The sequence below is a fragment of the Lagenorhynchus albirostris genome, chromosome 17 (assembly GCF_949774975.1).
Source record: "Lagenorhynchus albirostris chromosome 17, mLagAlb1.1, whole genome shotgun sequence".
In the NCBI taxonomy this organism is placed as follows: Eukaryota; Metazoa; Chordata; class Mammalia; order Artiodactyla; family Delphinidae; genus Lagenorhynchus; species Lagenorhynchus albirostris.
In genome coordinates this window covers 46,044,076-46,059,866 of record NC_083111.1, presented here as the reverse complement: position 1 = coordinate 46,059,866, position 15,791 = coordinate 46,044,076, and the positions used below count along the sequence as shown (strand labels likewise).

Genomic DNA, 15,791 nt, shown 5'->3' with positions numbered 1-15,791 from the left:
CTCTAAATTAATAATCACAATTTATTTAATAATCATTTCATATTATAGACTTAAGTGTTACATTTCATCTTAGAGGCCTGTAATCCACAAGTAGTATAAAATGGGATATATATATATCTTAGCAGGAAATAAAAGTGATGTAATAATCACTTAATGATTTTCACTTTTAAAAATGAACTGTAAAGAAATACATTTCTATCAAACTTAACAGGACTCCTTCATACCCAAAGAAGTGTAATTTAACTCAAAATTTTAACAAGTCAGTTATTAAAAGAAAATGTATAATATAAATTAAAATGCATCTTAACGAGTTCCAGATATACTTATTATTAAATATAAAGATGTTAGCTCTGGTACATAAGAAAATATTTACAACTAATAAAAAGCAGACTGTAGAATATATGTGTTCTATGTATAAAAATAAGTAAAATAGTTTATAGTCCAGACCAAGGGATCTTTTCTAAGCCAGGTTTTATCCATGCAACTCTATTACAATACCATCTCATTAGCATTACTGGGACACATATATGCATGGAAGAAATCTAACAATAATCTTTATTTAAAGCTCATACTGCCTTTTGAGGGCCTGCACGTCTTCTAAAGTAAAATGTTTGTTTGGTGTGTCTGAGAGGTCATCAAAGAGCTGTTTAATCTGCTCCTTTTGGCCCTTGCTAATCAGTGTCAACATCATCTGAAAGAAGGAGAAAAATTATATTAGCATACAAACTGGCATTTTAAAGTTGTTATAAAAACCCTAAAAAAATCAATCTCCATGAATAACATAGTTTGACACTTACTTTAAACCTTTCTGCTTTACTCAGATATAAAAGATGCTGATATACCAAAGAAGGATCTTTATCAATAAGATTATTTTTCAGAGACTGGATGAGGAGCAGGAATGTATCCCCTTCAAGTTTGTTGCTCAACAACACTGGCAAGTCTTTCGGTTCAGTGATGGCTAACAGGTGTGCACAGGCTTCTTTATCTTTCCTAGTACTGACTGCGTTTATAACCTGGCCAAATTCGTAGGCATTGTTAGGTTTGGGGATTGGTAGTTTCTCATGGAATTCTCGTGGCCCGTTGCTTGTGTCCCCCGTCTCAGAAGCATGGGAGTCAGTGGAGACGTCCTCCGAGGTCCTTTCAGGCTCCTCTTTCTGGCCTTCATTCACCTTCAGGGGGAGACAGATTACACTGTGACACAACGGCCACTGCACACACCCCAAGTTACCTTCATTAAAACGGGAAGGGGGCTTCCCTGGTGGCGCAGTGGTTGAGACTCCACCTGCCAATGCAGGAGACACGGGTTCGTGCCCCGGTCCGGGAGGATCCCACATGCCGCGGAGCAGCTAGGCCTGTGAGCCATGGCCACTGAGCCTGCACGTCCGGAGCCTGTGCTCCGCAGCGGGAGAGGCCACAACAGTGAGAGGCCCACGTACCGCAAAAAAAAAAAAAAAAAAAAAAAAAACGGGAAGGAACTGAAAAACACAAGTGGACTGTAGTTTAGTCGTTCTAAGTGAAAAATATATAACTTGTAATAATCATAAAATCTTTTTTTTTAGGAAGAGAACTTTTAAAGTATCCATTCATAAAAGCATTCATTTTTAAAGTTTAAAAAAAATTTTGACACTGAGAATATGACAGTGAAATTTTATAATTTTCCAAAAGTAAAAGCTGCTGCATGGAAGAAGACCTGTAACAGCTTTATATCTCTTCTTCATGATAAATTTTACATTTACTTGTTTCGTTACATTTGATAGAGAAGTCAACTTACATTTTTCACTTCTCTTAAAACAGCTTTTTCCTTCCCTCCTTAGAGGGAAAAAACTCCCTAGCTTCTTTCACATATTAGCCTCTAACTCTTAGTAGAAATGTAAGATGATAGGTAGCTGATATAGTATTCATGAATACACAGGAATCCAAGAGCTGACATTCTTCACTAAAGGCAAAACAAAAGGCTACAGCACAACGCATTGAGTTGTCTGAAATCACAAAGGTAGGTCTGATTCTAGGGTAGTCCAGGACCCCTAATGAGGCCGGTCTTGTTTACAAGTTTACTAAAAAAGTCTAAATCAATCACGAACCCTCTATGGGGTGTGGCGTGCAGGACCACTGAAATTGAATCAGTCCTGTAGGGTTCCCTGGGTCGACCAGGAAGCAAAGCTCAGCGGCCACAGGCTCGCAGGGCAACCTGGAGCGGAAGCAATAAAACCACAGGCCAGGTGGTACCAGGGGAGGGGAGCACAGAAAGGAAGAATGCAGACACCCAAGGGTCCTTGGACCCAAGCTGGGAAATGCAATGGCTAATTGTCACAACAAAAGAAAAATCTTGTCATTAATTTGTTAAAATGTCTTCATTGATCATCAGAATAAAAACATGAAAAATTTTAAAGTCATAGGAATATGACCTCAGAATCCCATATGAGTATAGGATCTCCAAAAGAGTACTTTCAGAGATAATCAAATACACATACCTCTTCAATCTCAATTTTCCTTCTCTCCTTTTCTTTGTTGAATAATGCTGCATTCTCCTGAACATTCAGGGTTCTGGTTACCTCCTCCAGTTCCATTTTTGCCTCAATAATATTTGGGTCTAGTAGGAGAACTTTATGGAGATCGTTTAAACTTTTCTGATAATTCTGAAAGCAGGAAGGCAGAGAAAATAATTTTCATACATAAAAGGAGAAGGGGCACAGATGAGCCCAGGTGGGAGTGAAATTGGTGAGATGAGTACACCGAGTGTGTGTAGTGGGTTCCATTAGTACCGCAGTAGTAAAGTTAGGCCTATGAGATAAGTCTTGGGCTAAAATATTGTAGCCCACAACACAGTGGCCATCCTCTACAGAAGAGTGAGCACGGAATCTGGGGTTAGAAGGCAAGTTAAGTTCTGTACCACCACAGCTTTCATAGTCCGTGGCACACACAGGCATTTGTGGTCTGCTGAATGAATAGATGAAAGAGCGAACAGCCTCACATCAGCACCTACTAGTAATGAAAGCTTGAGCAAGATCCCACTTCAGCTTTCTGAGCTTCAGTTCTCTCATCTTGAAAGTAAGGATGAAAAGAGATTCTACTCTAGTTTTCACGAGGTTGTGCCGAGCAATCAGCTCATTAATAAAATAACATGGGAGTGGCTTAGCCTTAGAAAGAGCTGGGCCAGTGTTAGCTGTTACCATGATGCCCTGTTCTGTAACACCCTTCTGGTTGCCTACTGCTCAAACAGCCTAGAGTCAACCTTTATTCCTCCATAAAGAGTCAGGCAATACACTGGAGAGGTTGAGGGGAAGGAGAAGGGATCTACGCTTAACCAGACACTGCACAGAACCTGCTGGCAGAGACGGACACCGCAGAATCACAGTCTGCTGTGACAAGCCACATTCTAGAACTACAGACTAGACCCGTGTTTTGATTAAGCCAAAATTAATTCTGTGAGGAGGCCAGGAATTCCAATGACGTGTCACCTCTCAAGTACTCACGACATATAATAACAGCATGCACTGGACGCTGAAGCACAGGTAAAATAAGCTGGTGGTTACGTGACACTCCTGGGGGACGAGCTGTAATGCCGCGGCCCTTCCCACTCCACCCAGCAACATACTAGAGCAAGAGTGATGTGTTTAAAAGGGATAACCTTAAACCTGCTCTAACGTATTTTTTAAAAAGGTAAATTATTTACAAACTGTAGTACATCAGCGCTATTAACAACAATCTCCACATAGCACTTTGTCAAAACAGCGCAGTTGGAAAACCTGCTACAAAAGGCAAATGACACTGTGTTTCCATCCTAGGTGTTCCAGGCACGGAATCATACTGAAAGGCAAGAAGGGGGGGCAGCGGGGCAAGCTGAGGGAGTAATAATAGCTAACTCTTACCCGTCTCAACATTTTGCAAGTATTCTTATTTTAGTCCCACAATAGCCCTATAAATACTGTTACTGTCCCCATTTAAAGATGAGGAAACTGAGGCATAGAAAGATGATCTTTGAGATGATGCAAGCAGCAATGAGCAGAAGGTGAATGATAAGACGGTTGTGGAGCTTAAGTGAGAGGCCTGAAAATGGAGATTTGTGAGCTGCAGCCTTGGGAATAGAAGGCCACCGGCAAGGAGTTGACATGACTATTTTTTCATCCATTCAAGGAACAACTGTGCCTAAAGACCAATCTGTCTGGTTGGAAGAAACCTAAGAAAGCAAGAAATAAACTTTGATAAATGTTAAACAGAGGCAGGCAAGTGTGAAGAGAGGGCCCGACAGCAGGAGGCACGGGGATGGCCATGGAGCAGGGAGGCGGTGGCAGAGGAGGGGCCGGGGTGCCGGGTCAACACAGCATCAGACTAGATCCGGCCCCTCCGTGGGCCAGGGGCTAGGACACCATGGGAGAAAGGACAGCCGGGGCCCTGGCCCTCGTGGAAGCTTACGTCTTATGAGGGGAAACAGTAAGAAAACAAGTGAACAAATGAATAAATAAAGTAAGCGTGCACTGTCATTTATGCAATTAAGAGAAGCAAGGATGGAGACGGATGCTAACGAGGGGAAGGAGTCTCCTTTGACACGGGTGTCAGAGAACAAAGGACCTGAAGGGAAGCCAGCCACGCAGAGTGGGGGGCAGAGCAGAGCTCACACAGAGAGAAGTGCGGCTCCAGCAAAAAGGAGGACGTTAAAAGTTGCTAATAACCTTATCAGGCCTCAAAAAAAAAAAAAAGGTAAAGTATAATCACGTGTTTGTGATAACATTTACTATTAATAAATGTGCTTAAACTCCAATAACAGCAATTATTTTAGACGATATTACTCTTTTTGATACTTTTGGCCTGATAGCATCCCCGGTTGGCTGTGAATTCCCTAAGGCAGGCACTATGTCTTACCACCTCTATGCTCCCAAGGCCTAGCACGTGAGTGGCACTCGACAGAAGATATAAATTGTAAGTAAAAGCAAAATGTTCAATTATCTTTTCTTATGAAGAACAGCTGAACATTAAGGAAAGCCCTATATTTTTCAAACCTGGCACACAGAAAAAATAAAAATAAAGCAAGCTAGAAAACGAACAAAATATCTGAGAAAGCACAGGCAGGGCCCCAGCTCCCTGTGAGCCTCTGTGCCACTTGCTCACCAGTCACACAGGGGAAGCCAATCCAGGTGTGAGTTCTGATGCGTTTTATAAGCAGTGGTAGCCTTTGAAGATCCTGAAATTAAATTCACTTGGCACGTAAACTACAGGGTATACAGATCAAGTTATAAGAAATCAAACCAGGAAAGATGCCAGCCTCATACTCCAGTGGGATAGCATTACTAAAAATTGGGATTATCTTTCTGCATCATAATACAATTTCTAGAATTCATTCCAAGGAAGTATAAAATTCTGGTCTTTCATTAGGTACAGCTTCTGACTTTGAATCAAGTAAACAAGTTCAAAGAGTCAGGCAGCCAGTATGGGATAAACCTGTTCTAAGGGTCTGGATATAAACTCATGAGTCATGCAGATCATGAGTACCTCACGGACCCAAATCCATCAAGTTCAAAAACAGTTGAGTAAATTTTCAGGAAGCCTCTTTTAATTCATGGTGCCACACACCACCTAGGAAATCTTTACATGAGGTTTACAAATGAGTATGTTGCTAACAAAAGAAAGGGGTCAGGTCAGGTCGCCTGGGCCCTGGGAATACAGTGAACACACTGTGAATACAGGACACAGTGCAGCTGTGGAGCTGCTGGGCTGGTGAGTGGGGCATCCACATGCTGGGAGGGTGACGCACCCCAGTTCCATGGGGACAGAAGCTCCTGCACTCAAGACATTTCTGGACCTTGTCCTACACACCTCTTCACTTGCCTGTTCATCTGTGTGCTATATAACAAACTTAGAAGGGCGGGGGAGGGGAGGAAAGGGAGGGCAGCTGCATGGCCCCGCTGGTCAGGGGTAGAGGTGTGGCTCCACTGCAGCCTGAGGGGATCTAGGACCTAGAAAAGCCTGAGCACTCAGTGCACACAGGTCGTACTCATTTGATACAGGACACAAAAACATGACCACCCTCTCTCAACAAAACCTAGGTTTTACGGAATATATTTTTAGATATTTCCCTGTCAGTGATGGGCAGGGAATTACAGGAACTCTCTCAAACTCAATAAGGTCAACACTCCTCCCTCAAATCTCTCCCTCCTGCTGTACACCCTCCCGTATCACACTGTACTGCTCAGCCACCTGAGACAGAAACCTGTACTTTTCCAAAGAAAACGAAAACACTAACTTGAAAAGATACTCCCATGCTCACTGCAGCATTATTTACAATAGCAACCTAAGTGTCCACCAGTGAATGAAGAGAGAGAAAATGTTATGGAATGGAATATTATTTAGCCATAAAAAAGAAGGAAGTTCTGCCATTTGTGACAACATGATGGACTTTGAAGGCATCCTTGGAATGGAATGCCTACACAAGGAATATTATTTAGCCATAATGGAATATTCCATACACAATGGAATATTATTTAGCCATAAAAAAGAAGGAAGTTCCGCCATTTGTGACAACATGATGGACTTTGAAGGCATCATGCTAAGTAAAATTAGTCATACAGAGAAAGACAATTACCTTATGATCTCACTTACATGTGGAATCCAAAAAACCCAAAATAACCACCACCAACAAAAAAACCCACCACCTGAACTCACAGAAACATCAAGAACAGAATGGTGGTTTCCAGAGGCAAGGTGGGAGTTGGGGTGTGGAGGATGGGTGGGAAAGGTTGAAGACCCTCAAAAGGTACAAAATTCCAGTTATAAAATAAGTCATGGAGATGTAAACAGCATGGTGATTCGAGATAGTAATCGTGTATTGTATATTGGAGAGTCTCTAAGAGAATAAATCTTAAAAGTTCTCGTCACACACAAAAAATTTGTAACTGTGTGGTGAACTACACATATTGTGATAATTTCACAGTATATACAAATACCAAATCACTATGTTGTACACCTGATACTGATATAAAATGTCAATTATATCTCAGTTAAAAAAAACTTTAAAGAGGAAAAAAAAAAGTCAATGACCTGTACACTGACAATGTGTGAATTTCATTGTATTAAACCTTAATCAACTTGATTCTTTAAAAATACCATTTCAGGAAATGCCATTTCCCAGTATGTTCTAATTTTTCCTTGTCATGTTATTTTCTACAAATGTGAACATTCACTCAAGTTTTCTGCACAGAAGAATCATCATAAAGAAAAACGTAATTATACAATACACTCCTTGAAAATAATGGTGTGGTTTTCTTAGAGAAGAATGCCATCCTATAGCCTCACACTGACCACCGGCCAGTTTACAGCCCAAATCACAACAAACTTCCCAGCCTCTGACATGTCTCTACCAACGTCCATGGGGTGAACACATTCTCCGTTCCGATACCTCCCTCCCACCCTACAGACAACCGCAGTCCCCTGCTAGAGGAATCCAGTGGCGGTGATGATGGCCTTCAGTAATTCAAACAAACCTTCCTGTCCTTTAAAGTGGACGTATTATAACTAACAACACTCCTTAGAAAATCAGGAAATAAATCATCGCTTTTGAGCTGGAAGGAATCTTAGAAATTATCTAGCTCCACATTATAGTCCGGGGAGATCTGAGGCATCTTCCAAGGTTTTGGGACTGCTGAGTACAGAACTGGGATTAAATCCCAGGATAATGTCACTGCCATTCCTTGAGCCCACAATTTACGTTCATGAAAACCACATGATCTGTTCAGAGCTGACATTTATATATTAAAACGAAGATTTCCTCACCTTGAGTCCTTTGTAAGCAAGAGCTCGTCTATAGCATGCCTTCACATTCCCGAGATCTATCTGAAGCGCCTGGTCACAGTCCTGCTTTGCCTCTTCAAACTGGCCCAGCTTCAAGTAACAGAGGGCTCTGGTATGTAATGGAACTCAGCATTATGGAAGTAAAAACAACATATCTATAAACTTGGACAACTAACAGAAATCAGAAAATAGATAAATAAGTCCGTTTCTATACCACAGCTGCTGCAATTGAAACCTAACATTTTCCTCCAATTATGGCATTTTCTTGCAATACTTGAAATTAGGGCCCTGGGGATACAACCGCAATCAAAACAGTCCCGGCCCTCAAGGAGGCTGCAGTCTAGGGGAAGAGACAGTCAAAAGAAGCAAACACAATAAAATCTGTAGAGGATGCTCTGGTAGCACAGAGCTGAGACTCTCATCACATTTGGTGGAGCTGAAGCAAGGGGAGGAATAGTCAGGGAAGACTTCCCAGAAGAAGTGACGTTTAAGTTGAAGCCCAGAGTACAAATTGAGAATTATCCAATGCAAAGGTACTGGGCTGAGATTTAATATGTAGGGAGGGCACAGCACGTGCAAAGTCCTACGGTGACAGAGAACACGGTGCTCTTGATGGACTAAGAAAAGAGCGCTATGGTGGTGATGAGGCTGGGAGAGTGGGAGGCCAGATCAGAAAGGTCCCGGCAGGAGGCTGAGCTTTATCCCAAGGTTAATGGTAGTCCAGTGATGGGTTTTTAAGCAGAGGCTGATCTGTTCACCATGTTTTAGGAAGATCGCTCCAGCTGCAGCATGGAGAATCAGAGGGAACATGACTGTGCGGGCATACCTGGGAGGGCACTGCAGACGTCCAGGGAGAGCCGGTGTCAGCCGGAGGAGTGAGGGTGGACAGAAAGGCTCACGCCCAAGAGGAATTTAGAAGGTAGGACATCTGAGCTGCTGACAGACTGGAGAGGGAGGCGTAGGTCAGGGATGATAACCCACCATGAGTGCAGAAGGGAGGGAGGTGCTCAGGTCCGGGGCTCAGAGACAAAGATTTGGGGGACATAATTGGAAGGTGGTAAATGGAGCTGGGGAGAGGATTAAATGGCCCAGAGAACGTTAGAGCAGACAAGGGATCTATGCCTTTAGAAGCCCGAGAACACCAGGGAAAGAAAAAAGAAAAGTGAGAAGGGGAGAGCCAGGCAAGTGAGCTGTCTGCACCGCAGCCAAGAGGAGAGGTGGTCTCCAGGAAAAACTGAGTGGCCAGTGATGCCCAAGGCCACCGAGGCTGAACAGGAGAAGGGCAGAAAAGTACCTGTTGGGTTCAGTGACAGAATCTTTCACAAAAAAGGCTGCCAAAAGAGGAAAACATGTACAAAAACAAAGCAGTGAGAGATTAAGTTTAAAAGTTTTTTCTGAAATGGCTAGGAGAGCCCATGCCGAGCCCCTATTCTTTAGGAACCATACCTTATTCTTCCTTGTCACTGCAGACTCTATCTATGCCCTAAAAATCCCCAAATCACCATATTCTAGGTTAACTATCTTTCTTACCATAATGTGTTAAACATGGCACCTGAGCAGCATTCTGGAAAAATCTGCCCATTCCTACTACACTTTAGAAGATGCTGGGCCCTTCCCTTAGCACTTCAAGAGAAAAGGGGCCCTTAAGACACTAGTTTGAAAGGCAGCTGATTCCTGCTCCCACTCTGGAGGACCGCGCTGAGGCCTCCTCACGAGCCGCGGCGAGGCCACACACCACGGAGAATCAAAGCAGCACCAGCCAGGGCAGCCATGGCCACGCGGGAACCTAGCGCAGTCCCCGTCAGACCTCCCAGCTCCGAGACACATCACATTTTCAATCTCTCCGATAGCCCCACCTCTTTAAAAAACACTCACTTAAAACAATTTGCTATATAGAGTCTCAAACGTTGGCAAGTAATTTATAATTTTTTCATCAAAACTATGAACATAAGAAATATAGAAAGTTACAAAGAACTTGCCTGTTTGTATAAATGGCACATTCCTTGTTAATTTTTAAGCATTCACTGTATTTACTAAGGGCATCTTTATAGTTTTTGTCCTTTACACATTGATTTCCTTCTTCTTTAAGGGTTTTAAACATTTCTTCATCTATGGGACACACACAAAAAAGAGCAAGTATTCATATAAGCACCTTTACAAAACTGTAAGTTAAGTTACCACAAACCATACAGAGCTAAAGTCTAAATGGAACAAAACACTGTATACAAATTAAAAAGATAAATTGGCTATAAGTAAAAATGATTATACAATTATGACACTATTTTTTCAAATTAGAAAATAAAATACAAGTGATTCTATCCTTTTATCCATATTGGCACGCCTTCTTTTCTCTGCTGGAGATAGAAATATCTAGTGTTTGGTGTAGTAACTATTTCATGAAAAGTGAACAAACAAACCCATTAAAGCCTGAATTAGACATCTTCCAACAGTCCGAGTTTCCTTGGAATCACACCTCCTCCACTCTCTGCTCCTAAGGTTTAAGTAAAGCAAATCCCACCCTAGCCCTACCTTTCGGAGTAATCTTTGTTTTACTAACCAGCACACTATGTTCCCTTGGCCGCAATAATCTAATTGGTCAGGAATGGACCTATGAGAGCCAATGAGCTACAATAAGATTTTAGTGGCAGCTTCTGGTAAGGTAATTCTTGCTCTTTGCCGTGGAACGTGAGGATAAAAGGAGGAGCTATTTTGCCATCGTGCGATGCAAGGGGAGAATCTGTCTGAGAATGGGGCCAACAGAGCAAGAGAGAGGCCAAGACAGACAGCTAACGAATAACCTCTGAGTGCCGAATCCAGTCATCCCTGCAGCCATCCTACTTGTGGCCTTTTCCACAAGGGGTGCCGATAAACAACCTCTTTTGCTGAAGACATTAATGGTTGGGTTTTCTGTTATCTGCGATCAGAGTCCCAACTATTACTATTGCCTATTATCTTGCAGTGAGCATGGCTGACTCCTCACTCAGGATCCATTTCCTTCTTCCTAAGGGTACCTCAACATTCATTCAGCTATCACTCCTCTCCTACTCAGCCCATGTGTCCAGGGGAAGCTGACCCCACTGATCGGGAACTCATGGCATGGCATTTCTTCATTACAGGGAGGGGTTCAGCAATGGGCACATGACCCATTAGAATAAATACCAACAGAGCTCAGCCAACAGAATAACAGGCTAAAAAAGCTGGGTCTTTGGGGCAACATATCTCCTCATTCTTAAATTAATGCCACCAAAAGCAATGGTGTCTCTCTCCTTTTGGACATTGATATGTGCAGACATGAAGTCTAAAACTGCTACATTTCTCTTATTTCTGGCCAGAGCCTGAGCCCTGACAAGTTGTGCCTGATTTTAGAGCCTGTCTGGGCCCTTTCAGTTACTTGAGCCAAAACTATTCCTTACAGTTGTAAGTCAACAGATATTCTGTTACTTGCAACCAAAGTTTTCTAACATACATAAAATGTTAAAAAGTTTTAAATCTATGTAATAACTTTACTCTGTGGAGTATCTTGATAGAAAATAAAATTGCATAACAAATTTTAAAATATGCCTTTAAATTCTGTGATCTAAAAATCTTGATAGATGTACTGAATTTATAGTATAAACCTGGAATGTAAAAAATAATCTTATTTGTCCCGCTGCACAAATGGCATGACATATTAACTTTTCATCCTTTATTTCAAATTACAGAATATCTCTGCCTAATATTTCATGTTTCAAAAGAACTCACACTATGTGGCCAAATGACAGTCCCCATAAATCTTGGTACATCTAAGCTCTAAAACAGAATATTACAGAGGATTTTTTTTCTTCCAATTTGCTGAAAAACTTTCCTCAAGCTTTTCTTCCTACATTGTTTTTAAGTCTTTGGTATCCAGTCTCACTAATAATTAGTACACAAATATGAACAGAAAGAGCTGATTATTCTTGTGCTCATGATTCACTATCACATATCTATAGTATGGTTAGTATATGCACGTTATTAGTAATGAATAGCTACCCTTTACTGAGTAAATGCTTTGTGCCAGGCCCCATTCATAATGGATTCTAGAAGCTAGAGATCTCCATGTTTTTCCCAGGACTGCTGAACCATCTAAAAGCCTTGGCAGAAGTTCCCGGCATCTTCTTTCTAGGCAATGAAAAGGGTGAGCCATTGGGACATCACGGCTCAGCATGTCTGCAAGATGAAGCTCGACACAGACACACATGGGGTTCCTAAGCAGGCAGGAGAAATGGAGCCTCAGCCAGCTTTCAAGCAGAAGGCAAGCGTGAAGCCACATTAAACACTCTGCACAAAGTTCTGAGATAAGCACTGTGAGGATGTATGTATGGATGTGAACAACTACGATACAAGGCAGAAGGAGGTACTGCTAGATATATGTTGTAGGGCTTTTTTTTTTTTTTTTTGGAAAACCTATAGTTTATTTTATAAGAAAATTGGGATTAAATTACAAGGATCCATGTGACCCCAACTTCTGTCAGTCGTTTCATGATTTGTGAGGCTCTGGTCCCTTCCCTTGGCATGGTGGCACAGCCTGAAAAAAATGTTTACTTTCTTGTTGTTACTTAATAGAGATCTTCCTGGGCATGTTCCCCAAAACACTCCACAGGATGGGAGAAAGGTGCTACTACAGAGTAACAATTTTTGTTCCTACTCCCTCTCTGCTTTGTAAAACCAAAGTCAGATGTTATATAGCCCTATCCCCAAACTTAAATGTAAACAACCAAACCATGTTTTAAATTAAAGCCTTGCATCTTTGGCATTCTAGAATTTCTACATGGTGAGATTTATAAAATTCATATGGAAGTACATAGAAGTTCTTATAATAAATGATGGCATTCCCTAAGACTTAATCTTTAGATCTCTCAATTATACTTTGTAAAACCTTGGTGATCTCATCTAACCTCATAACTTGAAATATCATTTATAACCTGCCTGCTTCCAAGTTTATATGTCAATACAACCTCCCTCCCCTCTCAAACTCTAAGTTCTTTTGAATGTCTAATAGCTTTTCTGAACTTGATGTGTCCACAATTGAGCTCTTGATTGTTCCAAATCTAATTTTTCTGCGGTTTTCCCATCTAATAAATGGCACTTCCATCCTTCTACTTTCTCAAGACAGAAACCCTGAAATTATCTGTAGCTCTTCTCCCACATCCAACTAGTCAGCTTTACCTTTAAATTGTAACTAGAATCTAATAATTCTCACTACCTCTTCTACTACCCTCTTTATTCAAGCCACCCTTATCTCTTGACTGGATTATTATGGTAGTTTCTTAATGCCCCTATCTCTTCCTTCCTTGGCTTTCTATAACTGAATCTCATCACAGTAGCCAGGGTGATTCGTAGGGCTTTATTTTGCTTGATTATTTCAAAAACATCAATCTCATTAAACTAGCCTTACCACATACATGGTGTGTAGAGAACTATATGCTACTCAATTCTTTTTTCTTATTTTTAATAATAATGCTGACTTAACGTTTATTAAGAGGCTACTATAAGCTTACACAGTCAGCACATGTGCTAAGTATTTCATATGCAACTCTCCATTTATTCCTGAGAATAACTCCATGAGACAGTTACTCATACTTCCCCCTTTCATATACAAACACTGGAGATATGTGGCAACTTCCTAAGACTCTGCAGTTAGAAAGAGGGAGAACAGGGTCTTAACTTAAACCCATAGCGGACGCCTGAGTTCAGGCACTTATCCTTCTGCTTTACTGTGAAAATATATGCACAGCTCCCGATAACCTTCAGAAGAAATAAGTGTAGGCTTCCCCTACCTGTGATGCCCGGTTGGTGATGGCTGCAGGAACTTCCCACTTGGTCTGGCGGCGTCTCTGCCACAGGCCGCCAAGCTCGCAACTGTGCGGAAGTGGGCACAGCAGGAATGGGCGACAGCTTCTCCCGCCAGCTTGGTCCATCCAGGGCCATTAGGATTTTTGTTATCCTAAAAAGAAAATCAGATTCCTCTGTTGATCATGCAATTTGCTTTCTACATTACTGGAGGTCATATCAAGAGTAAAATGTACAAATGCGATGCATTTCTGTACTTCCCTGTAGAAAGCACACAATCAAGCCATTGCTATCCACATAAACAGTCTTAAAAAGGACTCTTAAAAATTGCCCCAGGGCTTCCCTGGTGGCGCAGTGGTTGAGAGTCCGCCTGCCAATGCAGGGGACACGGGTTCGTGCCCCGGTCCGGGAAGATCCCACATGCCGCGGAGCGGCTGGGCCCGTGAGCCATGGCCGCTGAGCCTGCGCGTCCGGAGCCTGTGCTCCGCAACGGGAGAGGCCACGACAGTGAGAGGCCTGCGTACCACAAAAAAAAAAAAAGCCCCAAACTATGTAACTTTAGATCCTTTTTGCATCACAAGAAAAAATTAAGACATTTCTAATTAGTTTAAAAAATTTTTAATGTATATGCAATAAAATTTTAATTTTTAAAAAAGTGAACTATAAAACTGAAAGTTAGGAGGCCTAGAAGAAATATCCCCTGCATAACATTTCATATAATTACTAAATTGATAATGTACTACTCTTGAGAATAATCAGAATTACTTTGGAATTTCTATGCCCAAAGTGTATACGAAACACAGGTATATAACACTGGCTGTTAAAAGTGATGAGAAGTAGCAGTTACATGGAATAGTGCTTCTTCTGGAAACATTTACCTGTGGTTAAGATACTCTTTACCTTGTGGGTTTTTTTTCTGTTTTTTTTTTGGTTTTTTTTTTTGCGGTACGCGGGCCTCTCACTGTTGTGGCCTCTCCCGCTGCGGAGCACAGGCTCCGGATGCGCAGGCTCAGCAGCCATGGCTCACGGGCCCAGCCACTCCGCGGCATGTGGGATCTTCCCGGACCGGGGCATGAACCCACGTCCCTTGCATCGGCAGGTGGACTCTCAACCACTGCGCCACCAGGGAAGCCCTACCTTGTGTTTTTTTACATCTCTAAAATTATCCACTCTTTATGTTTTCATATGCATAAAGATGAAAGAATAGGATATTGGAGTCTACTATGAGGGCCCTTGTATTAATGACATTTGCTAATGGCTATCATAATATTGAGATAACATCCCTGATTATCACTTTCTCATCACTTTAAACTTACAAAATATCATACTTAGATTTTAAAACAAAACTGAATTATGTCTTTGGGAAAAATCTGGTTTCAAAAAAAAGGTGGTTCCTACCCACCAGAAAGACAAGATCCAGCCTCATCCACCAGAACACAGGCACTAAAGCCTACACAACCCACTGAGCCAACCATAGCCACCGGGGGCAGACACCAAACAATGGGAACTACGACCTGCAGCCTGCAAAAAGGAGACCCCAAACACAGTAAGTTAAGCAAAATGAGAAGACAGAGAAACACACAGCAGATGAAGGAGCAAGGTAAAAACCCACCAGACCAAACAAATGAAGAGGAAATAGGCAATCTACCTGAAAAAGAATTCAGAGTACTGAGAGTAAAGATAATCCAAAATCTTGGAAACAGAATGGAGAAAATACAAGAAACGTTTAACAAGGACCTAGAAGAACTAAAGAGCAAACAATGATGAACAACACAATAAATAAAATAAAAATTCTCTAGAAGGAATCAATAGTAGAATAACTGAGGCAGAAGAACGGATAAGTGACCTGGAAAATAAATTGATGGAAATAACCACCACAGAGCAGAATAAAGAAAAAAGAATGAAAAGAATTGAGGACAGTCTCAGAGACCTCTGGGACAACATTAAATGCACAAACATTTGAATTATAGGGGTCCCAGAAGAGGAAAAGAAAAAGAAGGGGACTGGGAAAATATTTGAAGAGATTATAGTTGAAAACTTCCCTAATATGGGAAAGGAAATAGTTAATCAAGTCCAGGAAGCACAGAGTCCCATACAGGATAAATCCAAGGAGAAACATGCCAAGACACACATTAATCAAACTATCAAAAATTAAATACAAAGAAAAATATTAAAAGCAACAAGGGAAAAACAACACA

The 15,791-nt window shown here is 41.6% G+C and overlaps 1 protein-coding gene across 1 annotated transcript in view; it reads right to left on the bottom strand.

Annotated features, from left to right (window-relative positions):
* Positions 1-537: 537 nt before the first annotated feature.
* Positions 538-15,791, bottom strand: part of SPAG1 (sperm associated antigen 1) — a 98,531-nt gene continuing 83,277 nt past the window's right edge. The window contains exons 13-18 of the mRNA XM_060127430.1: positions 13,581-13,747; positions 9,762-9,891; positions 7,765-7,891; positions 2,472-2,636; positions 798-1,169; positions 538-691 (exon numbers count right to left, since the gene is read on the bottom strand). Coding sequence (XP_059983413.1) covers positions 560-691; positions 798-1,169; positions 2,472-2,636; positions 7,765-7,891; positions 9,762-9,891; positions 13,581-13,747 — 1,093 coding nt within the window. The 3' untranslated portion in view covers positions 538-559. The remainder of the gene's footprint in view (positions 692-797; positions 1,170-2,471; positions 2,637-7,764; positions 7,892-9,761; positions 9,892-13,580; positions 13,748-15,791) is intronic.